At 36.6% G+C, this 20,257-nt stretch overlaps 2 protein-coding genes across 3 annotated transcripts in view; one reads left to right on the forward strand and one right to left on the reverse strand.

Annotated features, from left to right (window-relative positions):
• Window positions 1–20,257, forward strand: part of LOC120543671 — a 620,163-nt gene that overhangs the window by 354,906 nt on the left and 245,000 nt on the right. The window lies entirely within an intron of this gene.
• The window catches only part of LOC120543683, a 5,466-nt gene continuing 4,325 nt past the window's right edge, over window positions 19,117–20,257 (reverse strand). The window contains exon 4 of the mRNA XM_039776841.1: window positions 19,117–19,612. Within this exon, the coding sequence (XP_039632775.1) occupies window positions 19,512–19,612 (101 nt within the window). The 3' untranslated portion in view covers window positions 19,117–19,511. The remainder of the gene's footprint in view (window positions 19,613–20,257) is intronic.

Consider the following 20,257-nt stretch of genomic DNA (forward strand, 5'->3'; position numbering starts at 1 on the left):
AGCCATTAATTTAGTACAATTTCATGGTAGAAATTATGGATAAAACTGTGAAATAAAGAGACAAACAGTTTTCCTTCCTTGATTGTAGCATTAACAACAAATTACCCAGGACTTTAGGTTGATCTTGGGTCAAATCTCTCAACACTTCTTCCTCTCCATCCTGGTCACTTTTCTTTTCTTCCCTGAAAAGAAATACAAACAATTTGATTTGAAAACAGATTGTTCAGTTCTACGTCACTATTGTGACGTAGAACACACAAACGGATCATCATTGTTCAGTTTTTTGTGCTTTGTCCATCATTTCTTTTGCCAGGTTTTCTTGAGAAATCTTAGTCTTAGTCTCCACAGCAGCAGTTCATGTGGACCAAACTCTAGTTCATTTTTCATTGCTTGAACACAGTTTTCAAAACTCTACACACTTATCCCAGGACTTTAACCACAACGTGCACAACACTGTAGATTTAAAGCACTTTGTTCAAATGCTAACACACTGCTGTCAGAACGGGTAAACAAAAAATTCAAAACAGAATAGATTTCAGTCTGGTGCCTATCAAACACTGCTGATTGCAATTTTAGCGAAAGCCTAAGCAAGTATCTTGTTTTAGACTAGTTAGTGAACATCAGGGCTGGACTGGGACAAAAAATTGGCCCTGGCATTTTTGGCCCAGGTGGCCCACACCACACTGTGATTGGTCAGACCCATTCCCTGCAGACAGTCCTCTTAAAATATGCGTGTGTTCCATTAAATGAGTTGCCTAGTGTTCAGCGTTCATGTGATCATTTTGGATCCCTTACAGAGGGGACTCAAGACTTAGCTGTTGATCTTACACTTAAATAATTCATCCATTCTTAGTTATGATTTGTATATTATATATGGTATTTTTATTATTTTTTATTATTGATATTTGATTATTACCATTTTGCTTAATATTGGCTTAGCAACTTTAAAAACAGATTTTATAGATCACACAGACTTTTCAACTACCCAACAGGCTCCGCTAGCATTTTCAATGTAAGCTTAAACAGTTAGGTTACCTGACAGCCACTAACTTTAATGTTACAGCCAAACTGCTTGTTGTCGTTATGACGTGGCGGCGCAGATACATGCACACACACACACACACACACACACACACACACACACACACACACACACACACACACACACACACACACACACACAACAGCCTCCCTCCCTCCTTGAGAGTCCCTGTTAATTTGCCTACTCCTTACCACATCGTCATCTACTCTCTCTCTACATCTCTCTTCTTTTCCTCACTTGCTCCCATGGCCCTGTCATGGTCACTCTCCTCCTCCTCGGCTTCTTTCCTGTCATGATGTAGTTTCTGCTTATCTGTATAGCCATCCACCTCTCCTCCTTCCTCTACTTCAGGTAATGCTGATTTTGAAGCAGCTACTACAGCCCCAAACATGTCAGAAATTTCTGCACATTTTGAGGAATCTGCCTGTAGATTCTTAATTTTTTTCTCCCGTAATTTCTCTGCACCTCCCTTGCGCTTTGGTGGTCGCGTTTTGTCCATTTTACAGTTTTTTCGATTGCTAAACGACAGTGGGCACAACTGGAGTCACATGTGCAAAACTCTAACTACAGTCTGCACTACCAATAGTCACCTGAGCTAAACAGTTCACATCACCTGCAAAACTCATTCACAGCAACACAACTCTTCACACACGTCTCAAAACAGGCTCAGTGCAGCTAAACACTATGAACAGGCCTCACTGAGATAACACACACACACACACACACACACACACACACACACACCTGTCACTCAGAACACACTGAGGGTAAAACACTAGCATCAAACACCAATACAGAAATGACAAACTTTTTCATCTTTACAGTTTGAACAATTTGAGTGACTTGACACTACTCAATAGTTTATTTAAGGAAAAATATAGATTGTATAACATACCAATTTTTACATAAGGTAAACAAGAAGGAATGAAAATCAGCAGTTTTCTTCAATAAAATTATTTTTGTCTCTAGTAATTTATGGAATTACTGGAGGAAAAAACTAAAGGTACATAACAGTACCAGAGAATAGTGTGACTAATCCTGCCTCTCTCCAGCATCATGTGGCAAGTTCTCTTCATCACATTGGATGTCTGCATCATCTCTAAATACTAATGAATGTGGTTGTTTCCATTGCTTTCACCTCCATTACTTTCTGAAAAACAGTAAGAACGCAGTTTTACTATTGTAAAGATATAGTGTATAGCTGTGTAAATAACCTCAGACATCTTCCCTGGACATATTGGTATCTTTGATCTTTTACCCGTTTCTCTCAAAATGCCTTGTATGCCAGATGGGCCAGTCCAGCCCTGGTGAACATATACGGTATTTATACAGAAAAAGCTCAGAAAGCCTTTTTTGTACAAACACCAAATAAGAATGAAACAATTATACACTGTACCGTTTGAGAGAAACAGGTAAAAGAGCAAAGATACCAACATGTCCAGGTAAGATGTCTGAGGGTTATATACCACAGCTATAAAAGTGAAAAACACTATATCTTTACAATAGTAAACATCGCGTTCTTACTGTTTTTCAGAAAGTAATGGAAGTAAGCAATCAACCCACATTCATTAGTATTTAGAGATGATAAGCACCATCCAATGAAGAAGAAACACTGCCACATGATGCTTGAGGAGAGCAGGAAGAACTGTCTTGCGTACTGTTATGTACCTTCAGTTTTCCCCAGTAATTTCATAAATTACTAGAGACAAAATACTATATTTAAGCAAACTGCTGATTTTCATTCCTTCTTGTTTACCTTATGTAAAAATTGGTATATTATAAGATCTTTATCTTTTCTTTAAAGAAACTTTTGAGTAGTGTGAAGTCACTCAAATTCAAACAGTTCAACAATTCAAAGTTCATACTGTAAAGATGAAAAGTTTGTAATTTCTGTATTGGTGTTTGATGCTAGTGTTTTTACTCTGTGTTTGGCTGCACTGAGCCTGTTTGAGACGTGTGTTTAGAGTTGTGTTGCTTTGAATGAGTTGTGCAGCTGATGTGAACTGTTTAGATCAGGTGACTGTAGGTAGTGCAGACTGTAGTTAGAGTTTTGCACATGTGACTCCAGTTGTTGCCCACTGTCGTTTAGCAATCGAAAAAAATTTAAAATTCCAATTCTGAAAGTCTATTCCAGTAGGACTTCTGCTGTGTTGACATTCATTTTATTTGACACTGATGTCAGAGAAATGGAAGCAATTCAAAATAGATTGCGAACTATATAATGGCTCTAACGCCCATGCTTTGAATATTAGTTTTAACCCTTTAAATATTTTTGCATTAACCCTTATTCTACATACTCTAATGAAACATAAAAACAGGAATTAATCATTTTTAGCCAAAACCAACAACTCGTATCATGACTCACCCTGGTTCTTGTTCTCCTGTTCATTCCTCAGTTTGTCCACAAAGGGGCACAGCAGGTCCTGGATTGTAGGGTCCCTCCTCGGTATGTAATCCATTGCTTTATCGATTTCGGAGATGGAGTTTAGTAGTCCGTAGTGCTCAATGATTTTTCCAGGCATCTTTTCTTTGGACGTGCTAGACCTCTGACCTTTAGGGGATGACCAAACATTCCAGCATCTTTTCGTACTGTTTATCCTCCAGATCCTCCACGATGGAAGTCAGAGCTTTTTCCACTCTTCCTCTGAAATATCCGACATCTCTGACACAGAGAGAACAGCAAATATGAAGTCATATTAGTCACCATTAAAACAATATTAACCGCCAGAACATTAAAACCACAAGCCACAAGCTTTTTTGTTATTGTGAGTAATGCTATTATCTCACAGTAGATTCCTTTTACAAAAGAAAGCAATACAGCCTTTTTTATTTTTTTATTTTTTTTTATTTAATATTTTGGTTTTTTTTTTTTTGGGTGTTTTTTTTTTTTTTTTTTTTTGGTTTTTTTTTTTAGCCAAAAAACACTCTTGGGGGGGGGGGGAAAAATTTTTTTTTTTTTTTTTTGGGATGCAGTGACGGAGGTGGAAGATACCAACTTTAATCATGTTTCACCAACCTGGCGTGCCACCCTAATGATTTTGAATAAATGAGAAAATATATTTGGAGAAAGATTTCTCATTGTCAAATATATTTTTTACCAACTTTGACTTGTTAACCCTCCTAACAACCAGTTTCAAACTCACAGTCCACCCCCACCCATCTAGTGAACAATGGTTCAGCCCGCACTTTCCCGCTCAAAAGCTGACACACTGAAAAGAGCCGGTACTTTCACTTTCATGTCAAGTGAACAAATATTAACTTGCTTTGTGCAGTCAGTTGTGTTAGTCAGCGAGGTAAAGCAGCAGCTTTCCAACATCGACACAGTCAGCAGTTTAGTTTCACTCTGTTGTGGAAGAAATATTCACAACTTCAGTACAAATTTTGCAACTAAAAGTCCTTCTTAGTCATTTATAATTTGACCTCATTAAAAGTATGGATGTTTTAGCAGCAAAATAAAATATCAAAGCTCAAAAAAGAACTTGTTATGCAGAGTAGGCCCTTTGAAATTGTTATCTTATTATGTGTGTTACTGATTCATTAACATCTAAGTAGCATATTGTTGTAGCTTGTAATGTGGAGCTTTAAAAACAAACTGATCATGTTTATTTTTTATGTAAAGGAACTGCTGTCAGATATAGTGGAGTAAAATTACAATAGTTCCCTCTAAAATATAGTCAAGTAGAATTAAAAGTAGCATAAAATGAAAATACTCAGTAATGTAGGCCTGTAAGTACCTACAAAGTGAACTTAACCCTCATGCCTTCCTCGGTCATTTTTGTACATTTTTCAAGTTTTTGTTTTCATTTTGGGATCATTTTTGCTGTGTTACTGCTTATGGCATGAAATTTTGTAGGAACCTTTCTTTTCAGCCAAATTTTATAAATCCAGTGTTTTTTACTCTTACATGTCTTTTATACTTAAATGATTCATTTTGTACCCTTTGGACACCTTCGGCAAAAATGTCCACGTACACAAAAACTGTTATTAAATCATATATCAATATTTGTTTCTGCTTTTTTTCATAAATCACTTAAACAACTTCTAACTTAATCAAAACCACCAAACATTCAATCATTTTCAGGATTTTAACCCTTTAAATGCCAGTTTATATATTTGAAGTATGTAATTATTTATAAAAAAAACACAAAACATTAATTATTTTCCATAAATAAATCATAGGGGAATGGGGCTTTGGTGGTTATTAGAGTCTTGGATATGTCAAAGATAAGCAACAAAACTGATTTGATTGCATTAGTATTTTTTATGTAATTCCAGATACTCCCCTTTGGACACCTTCGGAGGCAAAAATGGCCCCATTGACTTCCATTATAACCACATGTTTTGATCTCACTGCCTTTACAGTATAAAACCATGCATTCTGTAATAAAAAAAAACATCTGTGAAAGGTTATTCCACGGTTTGGCTTTTATTTCTTCTTGAACATCCAAAATTTGCACAAAAGTCTGTCTTTTTCTAAGAGTCTATGGTCCATACGGGACAAATGTCTGTCCCAAGATGGTGGTGGCAGAGGCACATCTCACCAGCCAGAGGCACTATCTATGTTATTCTATGGTGCGGCTTTGGAAATTTATATCCTCTGTGATCAAATGAGACATTAAAAACATCTAACAGGAATTATTACTTTTTAGTTAAAACCAACAACTCAAAACCTGTATCATGACTCACCCTGGTTCTTTTTCTCCTGTTCAATCCTCAGTTTGTCCACAAAAGGGCGCAGCAGGTCCTGGATTGTAGGGTCCCTCCCGGTATGTAATCCATTGCTTTATTGATTTCGGAGTTTAGTAGTCCGTAGTGCTCAATGATTTTTCCAGGCATCTTTTCTCTGGATGTGCTAGACCTCTGACCTTTGGGGATGACCAAACATCCCAGCATCTTTTCGTACTGATCAGGCTCCAGATCCTCCACTATGGAAGTCAGAGCTCTTTTCCACTCTTCCTCTGAAACATCCGACATCTCTGACAGAGAGACGAGAGAACAGCAAATATGAAGTCACATTAGTCACCATAGCAGCATAAACTGCCAGAACATACAGGTAATATTTGAACCACAAGCTTTGTCTTTTTCTAAGAGGGTTAGCCATCCACTCAAAACGTAACGTTATCCTGCTACTCTTTGGCGGCTCCGCAAGCCCAAACAAGTGTGTGCAGCGTGCATGTTGTTTAGTTTCCGGGTCTAGCTAGATCCGGTGTGGTGTTGTAGTTTTTCTAATGTTACTAGTTGTTGCAACAACATGTGAAAAAAACTACAAAGTTTTGCTAGGCCAAAAGAACATTAATCTCACGATAAAAAAATGTATGCTGTTAAAATGGGTTTGCGTTAACCGTGTTAATAACACATTTAACAGACAGCACTAATTTGTTTCCAAGTTTGTAAGCGTGGGAAGCACCAGAGACACAAAATGACACCCCAAATCCCAGAAAAAGTGATTTTTTTCATAATATGGGCACCAGTGTTGTGCCTGAACGCTTCATTGAACGATAGTTCATGAACTCGTTCATATTTCGGGCGTAACGTGGTGCTGAACGTACCGTATTACTGCCTGATGAACGTTACTGTGAACTCCTTCATTCTGGTGTCTGTGAACGCCACGCGCTCTCTCAGTTTAACTTAGTTCAATAGTGCGCCAGATTTCTATAGAGCCTTCCAGGCCAAAACCCAGGGCTAAAACATATTGTAAACAGGGCTTTTATGTAGCGGAAAAACACCCAATCTGGCACACCAGCCACCAGTGTCGCACTGCCACATGGGTCATCAAAACAGAAAGCAGCGTGGAGGCTTCGTATGATCATTTAAACCAGTTTTATAACGAGGTCGGTGAGGATGGAAGAATATGACATTTCTGGGCAAACTTTGCCCGCCGGGCTTTCAAAAGAAAATCCGCACTTCAGTCCCATCCACAGCAGACCTGAAACGGCACGTTGAACTGATTGGATATGAAGATGAAATCTGACGCATAGTTTCAGTGTTAAAACTGATAAAATAATTGCGGTCTGTGGTTCTATATTTGTGCTGTGGCAATTTCGAAAAATAATACATCGCGGCAACATATGGAAAATATGAAAGAAGTTCATTTTGGAACTGTATGAACTATGAACTGAACTACTAAATTTTAAAATCTGTGAACTGAACTTTGAACTAGTTAATGTAGAAAGTGAACTTTCCCAACACTGATGGGCACTTTAAAACCAACAACTCAAAACCTGTATCATGACTCACCCTGGTTCTTGTTCTCCTGTTCAGTCCTCAGTTTGTCCACAAAAAGGGCGCAGCAGGTCCTGGATTGTAGGGTCCCTCCTCGGTATGTAATCCATTGCTTTATCGATTTCAGAGATGGAGTTTAGTAGTCCGTAGTGCTCAATGATTTTTCCAGGCAACTTTTCTCTGGACGTGCTAGACCTCTGACCTTTGGGGATGACCAAACATTCCAGCATCTTTTCGTACTGATCAGGCTCCAGATCCTCCACTATGGAAGTCAGAGCTCTTTTCCACTCTTCCTCTGAAATATCCGACATCTGACACAGAGAGATGAGAGAACAGCAAACATGAAGTCACATTAGTCACCATTAAAACAATATTAACAGCCAGAACATACAAGTAATCTTTGAACCACAAGCTTTGTGTTTGTTATTGTGATTAATGATCTTATCTCACAGTAGATTCATTTTACAAAAGAAAGCAATACAGTCTTTTATTATGTGGTTACAATATAATATACTACTCACTTCGGGCTTTTGGGCTTTACAGCTGAACTGCTTTCTTCTTTCGTATGGTCTGTTGACAGCCAAAGAGCTCTGAGTGGCGGGAAGACAGATTTAAATTAGTTTTTTGGATGAAGTGGAAAATACCAACTTTTAATCATGTTTCAACAACCTGACTGCCGCCCTAATAATCTTGAATAAATGAGAAAATATATTTGGAGAAAGATTTCTCATTGACAAATATATTATTTTACCAACTTTGATGCGCACAAGCTGAGTGTTACTGAATGTATTGCTCCTTTAAAAGGTATTTCAACAGGTAAAAGTCCTGTGTGGACTATAATCAGGTCATTTTGAGGCAGAAAAAACTTTCAAACAGTAGAAGCTGCCATCACTTTAAGGCAAGTGGAAAAAGGACTGGATTGATTATAATCTTGGGACAGGGTGCTCCGACAGCAATTAGTGCACAACACCAGTTTCATCGTAGGCAGGTAGTCCTTTTCTAGCAACACGGGTTTTGGCATGGTTAGCACTTCAAGCGCTAACTTGAAATGTGAGAAACGTTTGTTGGTTAGTTCTGTGATTTGCTTTTCTGTAGTCTACCGTGTGGTTATCCTGAAATGCTTTGAGAAGAATGAAAATAATAAATGTTTATGGGAGCAGCCATAAGTACAGCCTGTTTAAATCTCCATATTCTGACTTTTATTGACAAACTACACCTTACTGTCTGTTGATTAATGTACCCAAAGCAGTTCAGTAACGCACAAAAACAGTGAGCCGTGTGCAGTCCTTATTATCAGCCTCCTCATGGGACAGATGAACAGCTTATAGTGATTCATATCAGTCACCATTAAAATCAGAGTGTAAACAGAACATGCTGCTAATCTCCTCTCAGACTCTTCACCTTTTTACCTTTTCGGACCATAAGTTTAGATAGATAGGTAGTAATAATTAATAATACATGTTTCCAAAGACACTAGCAACAAAGTCAATTAATGAATGCTCACTTTGTTCTTCTTCATACTACCGACCTTTTCTTTTTTTTGAATTCAAAAGGAGGGAAGTAAAATGGGCTCTCAGTGGCACAAAGACACTTTGTCTGAACTTGTTTGTGGCAGAAACCAACTTAAGTCAGGTTTTATAGCCTGCTCCCCACTCTGCTAAAATATATGTGGATATTTCATAATCAAACTTTTTATTTTTTAGTTTGACTGTTAATCCTTTATAACATCCTGTTTCAGATTCACAGTTTTTCCCTCCAGTGACAATGGTTTAACCCACAAACTAAGCCATACTTTGACTTTCATGCTGTGTGGACAAAGTTAAAACTACACTATGTTTGTTGTGTGCTGTTAATTGGGAAGCAAGCTGATGCAGCTTCCAACATTGACACAGTTTGGCAGTTTATCCTCAGAAGTATTCAAATCTTTTACTTCAGTAAATGCAGCAATACCACACTGAACTAAAGTTCTACTAAACATTTTATATAGGAAAGCAAGTAAAGTATATTCTGTTGAAACAATACAGTAACATGGGCTATTTAAATGAGCTGATACATGGTTAAACCTCATTAGCTCTTACCAGTGTATCTCTGTGTGTACTTTCTCCACAGCAATCCCACCATCAGTCCCAAAATGTCCCAGTTAGATTGGAAATGCTCTAAACATATTCTTTGTAAATCTTTACAATCATATATATATATATATATATATATATATATATATATATATATATATATATATATATATATATATCCTTTGTGTTGTCCTTCGGTCCCAGTGACCCGAAGGGACAACACAAGGATTATGTACTTCCTTTGTTTTTTTGTTGAGAATTGCTCTCTAAACCCGGTTTCTTGTAAAGTAAGTAAGTAAAGTTTATTTAGAACACATTTAAACACAGTTTAAGCTGACCAAAATGCTGTACAAACAAGAACTAAGGTGCTGTATTAACCCTTGTTTAGAGAGCAATTCTCAACAAAGTAAACGGAAGTACATAATCCTTCGTGGTGGTCCTTTGGGTCACTGGGACCGAAGGACCACACAAGGGTTAAATATATATATATATATAATTTAGGAGTGAACAAAAAGCTCTCAAAGGAAGCAGGTAAAAAGTTTTTTAAATGTTCTGCTACTTTGTACTTGGAAAAATAAAATCAACAATTAAATAAGGATGGATTATTTTAGATTAAGACAAAACTTTATTGGAAATCTTGAGCAGAATTCATAGTGGAAAAAACATCTTTACAAGCTGCAACATCAAAGTGATAAATGCATTAAATAATTCAATTGCATTTTATTTATAGTATCATATCATAACGAGGTTATCTCAAGACACTTTACAGATAGAGTAGGTCTAGACCACACTCTATAATTTACAAAGACCCAACAATTCCAGTAATTCCCAGCATTTAGTGGGAGAATACACACATTTGTTTTCTTGATCAGTTCCAAAAGTTCCAGTCTTGGTGCTATGGATTCAAAGAATCGATCAGCATGGGTCTTACAGGGGGTGCATGGAACAGAAAGTAAATTTAAATGTTCGACCCAAGGCTGATTAAAAACGACAACAAAATAAAAGAGAAACAATATTGGCGAAAGCACCAACTCCATTACTAACTATTTTGCTGAGCCTTTTTGTTAATAAAGGTTGACATTTACCCCCACTAGGTTTTATTCAGTTTATTTATTTATAGTTCTTATATCAATTGACGAGAGGCGAGTTGATTTGTTTGGACGTTAGTTGTCCAGAGTCTGAACTCAGCAGACAACAGACCAATACAAGCAGAGACTGGAAAATCAACAAGTAACATCAATAGGCAATACTCAGTTATGTCACTGCATCGATACAGAATTGCCACTCCCGCAGACGCGATGCACCAATGCAAGGATTCATTTCAACACCCCTAATCAGCTCCATTAAATCCCCTCTGTATTTCCCAGTATGGGTATGTTTACAAAATGGTGTCGCGCTCTTCTTTTTTAGCGCAGCAGCTTAAGTGATGTATTTTAAGTCGCGCTGAGAAACGAAACAGCAGCGTTCAGCTTTGGAGACAAAGACACCTGCTGCAACAGGGGAAGGCATGGCTGAGAACCCAAGAAGCACCCACACAATGTTTCAGTCAGTGATTGTACTGCTGAGACTTAATTACCTCTTCTAAAGAGTCACTTTTTTTATAATCCTCCATGTCCATCTTGATTTGACGGGTTAAACTACTAGCAAGGAGGAGTGGGGTGGTGCGCGAGCACTGAAAGCTTCCTCCATGTGGATGTGCCTACGGTGTTGTTATTACTAAGAATTTCTCATGGGGCGACAGAAACTACGCACTATTGCTTTAAACGGCTGTAATATTAATGATTTTATTTCCTTGTATTTCTGCATCTACTGAGAGTGGTATTTTATCAATGAGAATTTCTTCAAAATCTTCATCTAGTTTCAGACCCAACGCCTCTGCCAGAAGTGGAGAATCCACAACAAAGGTGTGTGTCGCCTTCTTGAACTCTGCCTCCAGTTGAGTCTCCTCCTGACTGGCTTTTATGATCCCTATAATCTCAATTATCTCATTCTGGATGCCGACACTTTGAACCTGCATAAAAGAGAGATTGACATTAACAGTCTAACCAGTATTTTTTGTTTAACAGTCTATTAAGATTATTGCTTGTTTTTTCCTTTTCTATGTGCCTTTATTTCGGTCTTTCTTGCTGTTTGAAGACTGGCCATGTCACATGAATGTATGCTCTCAGTCTTTTAATGATGGTGTTTGTGTAAACCTGCATGTGTACACAAACACCATCATCTGTTTTCTTGACGCGTGTAATATTATTAATAATTATTAACAGATACATCTAAACTGTTTATTACATTGATGTGATTATTTCCTGGAGAATGCCATGTTTCCAGCCCCTGAAGGGTTTTAGGCAAATCTCCTTCACATTCCCTTTGCAAATGATATTGTATCTTTTAAAATTTGTATATGTGTAAATTAAGAAATGAAACAAAACAGTCAAAGTTCAGGACATTCTGAAAAATACATTCAAAACTGTTACATAAAAGTTATAAACTAAGCAGTGAGGGAGTGTTATGTGTATTATAAAGAAATTATACATGTCATTAAACGTAACGCTGGTCTGGCTATGTGAGACTATATCCAACCCAACCAACGAATGCAACAAGTTTGAGCCAATCAGAGGCTAATTACGCAGGTCATGCCTTCACCATAGTAGGATTCCTAATTTAGCGCCCAGATGGGATTTACTCCACAGACTTAATTAAAACAAACATGGCTGACTTCTGGCTTTATAAAAGTAGAGCAAGGAGATCACTTCAGGTACCTTCTGAATTCTGGGTGTACACAGTTGAGTTCAGTGATATGGTTTCGGTAATGATGGGTCTTCATGTTGTTAACCTTAACGACATCTCCAATTGATAATGTTTGGCATATCTCGGTGGAGTCCCCCCACATAAAGATCTCGATGGAGCCGGTGTTGTCTTTTAGTTGGAAATGTTGCCTCTTTCTCTCCGGTCGAACGTCACCTCAATCTCTTCGGACAGGATCAATCTGAACACACCAACAGTACAAGATTAAGAAATAAAAAAATTACTTATTTTTCACAATTTCAGAAACAGAATTTGATGGTAAGTTAACAGTTCGGTAAAGATGCATTTTATTATTAGTCTGACTTTCAGATTGGGTATGTACTTTGTCTTAATTTTTACTTCAAAATTGGGAAACAAAAAAACTCTTTTTCATCTTTGGTTGGGTATTATGGTTTCAATTAATAATGTCTTAAAAACAAAATAAGGATTGTGTTTTATCATGAGCATCAAAAGTTAGGGCTGGTATCACATTAATGGTATTGAATTTAGTTACAATACCATTAATGTGAAACTGATACTAATCGAGTACTTCACTTGATAATTTCTTTTTTCTACTTAATTCGATGCCCATCATGTAATGGAAGTATTTAGTTGCATGAAATGCCACCACCTCTCCTCCTCGGCCATATGAATGTTTTGTTGGCATCTCTGCAACTCCGTCAAATACACCGTACTTGACTTCATCACACCACAGACTGTACAGGTTGTAGCTGCTGCAGGCTGTGGGCCAATCACACGTTGCATTAAATTGAACGCATTCATGTGCTATTAATGCAGGTCACTATCTAGCATCTTTTCCGTACTATTCGAGTACTTTGATTGTTGTAGCAACCAACGTAATAATAACTTTTATTAATATAGCACAGTTCACCCAAGGATGCTTTACACAAGAACAGGGGACCACATCGAGCATTGAGTTATTTCATGAATGAAATACCAAACTATGACAGTATGTGGACATAAAGCAAGTAAGTTCTCCAGTTTAAACTCACCTTTGTAACTTCTCCTTCCACGCTCACTTCTGTCTTGTCAGGAGATAATTTGGCTTCTTGAATGGAGTAAACTGGACTCTCGGGATAAATTAGTTCCCGAGCTTCCATCTCAAGCTCCTCTGGGACATCAACAGAGCTCGTCCGTGATACTTTGCTCAAACTGGTAACCATCACACCGTTATTATTCTGCTTTAGCTTCCTGAACAAGTAGGAGTGCTGCTCCTTGATTTGTTGATTGCGATCGCCTATATACCTTCACTTTAATGCTGGCCGTCTCATCAGCAACAGCCAGATAAAAAAAAAACTTTTTCTCTTTGTCTTTGGGTTTGTGCCTCCCAGATTTCTGAATAACTTCCCAAACGAAGCCTTCTGTCTCAAGAATTCAATTGAGTTTCACATCACAGATGGATTTTTTCTGCATACAAAGAGAAAAGAAATCTCCATGAAAGTGACCTAAAAACAAACATAAGTGTCAGAAAGTGTAAAAAGAAAAAGCACTTACCGAAGAAGAGGTGTTTCTCTCCTGAAACACAAAAGGTTAATCAATGCTCAGTTTCTAACAATTCAGAAACTAACATTTATATTTTAAAACATTTTACAGCTGTGTGTAATTATGAATGTTGCCACAAAGGCATGATGGCGTGATGTATTGGAAGTATTTATTATTATACCCATCATAGTGTGTAAGAATGATCCAAGGGGAATTAACCTAATAAGTTTATTTCCAAACTCTTACCTCGTCAGGTTGGCTGCTCTTCTGTTGATCTATAAAGAAGAAATTATCCTGAGTAAGTTTAAAGTTATAAATCTTATTTCATTAATCAGCAGACTTTTAGCTAAAAAATAAAAACTTTAAATAACCTGCATACAGGCAGCTTAGTTTAAAAACAAAACTGCAATTATTTAATTCTATTATTCTATTAATTACTTAGAAGAGGAAAATTGATTTTACTTTTAATAATAATAATAATAATAATTTAATTATTATGGATGAATAACTATGAAAATAAGACCCAAGTAGATGTAAACCTGATATGATCCTGAGTTTTCCTTCATTGATTGTAGCATTAAGAATACGTTACCCAGGAGTTTAGGCTGATCTGAGGTCACATCTGTCATCACTTCCTCCTCCTCGTCCTCACGTTTCCTCTTCTTCCCTGAAAAATAAATTTAATAATTTAAATTTAAACATTAACAGATTGTTTAGGTCTTCGTCACTCTTCCTGCATTTTTTTATTGAATCAATCTGAAATATTACTAATTACTTAAATAAAAAATTATTTACCTGAGACAATCTTGTATTAGTTTAATTAAGTATCAGGACTTACAAAAGCTTAAAGCTATAGTGCAAAGATTGGTCGACTGGTCCTGTGTGTTGATAGTGGGCGTTTCCAGCAGCCTAACTGTGGGGAGTAGCAACATGCTAGTTCACTGACATCAGCTCTGCTAATAAACTCAGACATATTCTGGTTCCAATGACGGGGTTATGCTTTTGTAAAGTGTCTATATGTCAATAACCTTTTGAAATTAGCACTTCGCCAGCAAGCTGGACTTTGTGGGCAGTTGTGCTAAAGTTAGCTCGCTAACATAACATAAACTGGCTAGCGTTGTGGTGGTGAAATGCAACGCGATGCAAAGCAACCCCGACGCAGAACTCCAAAGGGTCATGTAGCTATGGCGTGGAGTTGACGTCGAGAAGCATAAAACAGCCTTAAGTAATGACAACAAAACTGTCAGCGGGTGCCACATGATACAAGTACCCCTTCCTCCACACAGTTAATAGTAGCCAAGGAGGAAACAGGATTATAAAAACATGATTGACTCTTCAGAAGAGGTCATTATCTTCACGCGGAAAGTCACCGGGACGACACAATCTTCTGAACATAGTCATATTGAGAAATCCAGAGAGATGTTTGTGGAGCTGATAGTCTTCATTAGCTTTGTAGCAACTCATTTGGCAAACGGCTTGAGTGTAACGGACGTCAATAATATCATCATAAAGTTACACACTAAAGCTTTACGTTTTTTGTTTAGATAGTTTTTGTTTAGTAAAAATAAACGTATTGACAAATCCAAATTTTAAGGAAATTTTTTTAAGTTTAATATTTTGAGTGACAATAGTTTGTTTTTAAAGCATGCACCGGAGCCCGTGTGCATTACCAACCAAAAGAAAGAACAAATGTGCTTCAACAACTGATTTAATGTTAAAGAATGAATCAAGGGGGGAAATAATCTATATCAATGTTAACCGTTAATCAAATCACCTCTTCAAACCTTTTTTTTTCTGCTGTTCCTTCAGTTTCTCCACAAAGGGTGCAGCAGCTTCTGGACTGCAGCGTCAGATTTCTTGGTATTATCTTCATTATTCTATCTATTTCAGAGATGGACCCTTCTGTCCGTTGTACTTTTCTATTAAATTAGGGATGTCTTCTCTGGCCGCCATCCTTCACTCCTTTGAGGGACTTTGTTCAGATAGAGCAGCATCTTGTTCAAATCTGAGTCAGTCAGCTCCTCCAGGATGGAGATCAGGGCTATCCTCCAATTTGTCTCAAGTGACATCTGCAACACACAGAGAGAGACGAATGAACAAAACAGTTAAAAAACCCTGACAGGGTTGATGACAACAAAACTAACAAAGAGGAAACACTCAAACATCACACTGATGGCTTTACCAGATAAATATATCATTTATTTATATTTCCACCAAAGAGAACTTCTGTAGTTCATTTTGTTCTTGTCTTTCCTTCTTTTCCAAATGTGTAGATATAAATATAGTTTTGATAAACTATTTTCTCAGTACATCTTCTCACCACGATCATACTAAAATTAATTATTCACGCTTTCCAGTCCACGCTAAACTACCATAACAGGGGATTTGATACAAAGATATAAAACTTTCTTTTATATACTATTCTTTGATATCTCTTGGAACTTTTGAAGTCAGTCATTCAACCAATATATATATATTATATATATATATATATATATATATATATATATATATATATATATATACATATATATATATATATATATATATATACATATATATATATACATATATATATATATACATATATATATATATATATATATATATATATATATATATATATATATATATATATATATATATATATATATATATATATATATACATATATACATATATATATATACATATATATATATAACATATATATATATATATATATATATATATATATATATATATATATATATATAGTTGAAATTGGTTGAAATTACTTTGAGAGAGACAATACGAATTACTTTGAGGAAGACAATACGATAACGATAACATCAAACATGTTTAATTTTGTTGGAAAAAGAGACTGACAGTGGAATTGCTTGAAAAGTTGTTGGGTAGGGGCGCGCATAATCGATCTCTTCATTCTCATTGGCTACCCGCCAACACTGACGGCTTTACCAGATAAAATGTATAATGTACGTATTTAATACTAACCCTAGCTCAGACATCGTGGACAAAGCCAGTGAATGAGTCCGTACTTCTGCTTACAGTTGAGGAGGCAGATTTGAGTCCACATGGCTAAAACCATGTGGTCATATCTGGCTCAGATCATCTATTAATGTGGTCTACATTTTTCAGAAGAAATTAACAATAAAGTGTTTAATTAATACTCACTTTGTCCCTAACCCAAAGCAATACAGTCTTTTATTATGTGGTTACAATAAAATATACTACTCACTTTGTGCTTTTCTTTACAGCTGAAATGGTTTTCTTCTTTCGTGGCGATGTCTGTTGACAGCCAAAGAGCTCTGAGTGGCGGGAAGACAGATTTGTTTTTTAATGCATTGACGGAGGTGGAAAATACCAACTTTTAGTCATGTTTCAACATCCTCACTGCCACCCTACTGATCTTGAATAAATGAGAAAATATATTTGGAGAAACATTTCTTATTGTCAAATATATTATTTTACCAACTTTGACTTGTTAACCCTCAAACATCTAGTTTCAAACTCACAGTCCACCCCCACCCATCTAGTGAACAATGGTTCAGCCCGCACTTTCCCGCTCAAAAGCTGACACACTGAAAAGAGCCGGTACTTTCATTTTCATGTCAAGTGAACAAATATTAACTTGCTTTGTGCAGTCAGTTGTGTTAGTCAGCGAGGTAAAGCAGCAGCTTTCCAACATCGACACAGTCAGCAGTTTAGTTTCACTCTGTCGTGGAAGAAATATTCACAACTTCAGTACAAATACTACAACTAAAAGTCCTTCATAGTCATGTATAATTTGACCTCATTAAAAGTATGGCAGTTTTAGCTGCAAAATAAAATATCAAAGGTAAAAGTACGTGTTATTGCAGAGTAGGCCTTTTGAAATTATCTTATTATGTGTGTTACTGATTCCTTAACATCTAAGCAGCATATTGCTGTAGCTTGTAATGTGGAGCTTTAAAACATGATCAACTGATCATGTTTATTTTTAGTAAAGGAACTGCTGTCAGATGGTAGTGGAGTAAAATTGCAATAGTTCCCTCTAAAATATAGTCAAGTAGAATTAAAAGTAGCATTAAATGAAAATACTCAGTAATATTGGCCTGTAAGTACCTACAAAGTGAACTTAAGTAGCTCTGTGTAGTTCTAACACCACTGTTTGCCAAAACCAAAATTTAGGAATCCAGGATAACTGAAAACTGACCTTCCATCGGACTGATTATATCTTAAATTCTTCCAGATTCAACGCAGTTAAACTTTAGTGTCAACATCTTTATTGTTATTGTGCACCTGAAACTGAAATAGTTCCCTTAAACATATGTTACATTTCCACATCAAAATATCTAAAAACAACTCAACCTATGTTCTATATGTTGTTGAGGTGTGTACATTCTCCCAAACATTAACAATGAAGTTCAAACCCAGAGAAATCTTTCATTTCATTCAAAGGTTATGCTCTGTTACATTTGGTCACAGTCTCCTGTACTGTAGATGACGCCATATAACCTTTGTACCTTTGTAAATATACCTGATGAAATACATCCTGATCCAAAGACTTTGGCGGAGGACAGAAGGATCGTCCATTGATTCCTGATGATGGACACCTTGCTGGGCATTAACCCTTACATATAGTATATGTAGGCTTTTAAAAGACATGTTGAGATGAAGATAAATAATAAGAGGAGTCTCTATGGGGCCTCTCACACTTTGCTTGCTTTCCTCACTACAGTTTTTCTTCTATGCGTACTAATTCACCCACAGCCAATTAAACATGTTGAATTGTCCAAATTTGGCAAATGAGGGCCGCAAGTAGTGACAATGCCGCACACGGCAATAACAAGAGCGACAGGTGCTCAACTTGAACCGCGAACCAAAATTCTCCTTGGTGTGTAGCAAATTAGTGCACTTTTACCATAGGTGCCGATTCGAGCACCCACGTGGCTAGACTGCCAGTAGACTACATTCATTTAAAACTAAACATTGCAGTTGGTGCTAAGTGGAGCGTCTGTCATAGTGTGATTGGTTATGTCGCTGTGAGTCCCCTGCTCCATATCCTATCCACCAATCACAGAGTCTCTTGGATGAAAACGCCTCTTTAGTGTACCCCCTCTATCCCCCACTATACAGTGTCTGCATGTGCATTAGGTAATCAGAGTGAGACTAAAACGGACAGATTTGTTATTAAAATAGCAAAACCTAATGATACAAGTGCACCGACATCCACCACCTAGTAGACAGGTTGCATTGATTCTTAATTTCCCACGGAAGCTGATCACGGTTACGGTGTCAGTTAGCTGTCACACTAAATGCATTTGTTCTTGAGGGGATTGTATACATGTATATGTATATGTGTGTATGTATATGTATATATATATATATATATATATATATATATATATATATATATATATATATATAAATTAGAGTGTGGACTGGACATACTCTATATGTAAAGTGTCCTGATTTGTTTATGATTTGACACTATTAAGAAAAAGCCACGCTGCATTAAGCGGTATTTGTTTCTCTTTTTATTTTTCTAAAGTAACGATTACATCAGAGGCTGCAAAAATGTAAAAGAATATAAAAAATTTTAAGAAAAGACCAACCAGTATCTCTTTAAACATCAGGAGAATAATCTTCACTCAGACATATTTTTCTCAATATTCTTTTCTAATTACACATCTGCATCTTATTTGTCCATCTGTGATGTTCTGCCTCCATCTAGTGGCTAAAACAAAGAATATGTGTTCTTCTCCCTTTGAATCATTTTCATAGTCAACATTTACTTAAAAAACAGGCTTAAACAGGTTCTAATCTAAAAATGACAATAGTTAATGTGTAACAATCAGTTATTATAGAGATTCATCATCACATTCCACAGGGGTTGCCTTTTTTCCAGATTAGCACAATCGCCCATTCAAATTTGTGGCTCGGATGCTGTCCTCTGTTGGGTCGCTGTCCTCTTCTGGGACATTCCTCTGTAGAGTTGCCCCACTTGGACCTGGAAGATACCAAAAAGACTTTTATCAGTTTGTGTTTTCCTTTATAAGTAATCAGCAACAAAAATGGAGACATTTATATCTGATGGAGACCCCTTGTTTTGTATTAATCTGTTAATATACTAAACTGTTAGTTCTCTGTTTACGTAGATGGAGACCTTATTTTGAATCAGCCAATCAGTCTGAGAAGTCTGAATCAACGGAAGTACATTTCAAGGTTAAAGTCTGACATCTGGTGCATGGCTCACTTGCTGGATGTGTTTCCGTTCTCAATCTCTGTAAACTTTGGGAAACAACATCAAACTTTGAGTTTGCAAGCTACATGCTGACAAAGGTTTAAAGAAAGATTGGATGGTGCAACAAGGCAGGCCTACTGGGTTCTTTCAGTGGCTGATTGTAAAGATTTAAAAATCCCCATGTTAGTTTACAGCCTAGTACTTGTCATCTCTAAAATGTTTTGAATAAAACACATTTTAAACGTTAAAAGAACTGGAGAGGGAAAAAATATTGAGTTGCTGCTTGTGTGGAGCGGTAATAAAACATTATGTATTTGTTTTGATCACTTTGTGAAGAGTTTTCGCTCAAAAATCCAACATTTAATTCACTGGTAATTGATAATAAGGAACTAAACATGGGGGAAATAATCT

Source organism: Perca fluviatilis, chromosome 16 (assembly GCF_010015445.1).
Source record: "Perca fluviatilis chromosome 16, GENO_Pfluv_1.0, whole genome shotgun sequence".
NCBI lineage: Eukaryota > Metazoa > Chordata > Actinopteri > Perciformes > Percidae > Perca > Perca fluviatilis.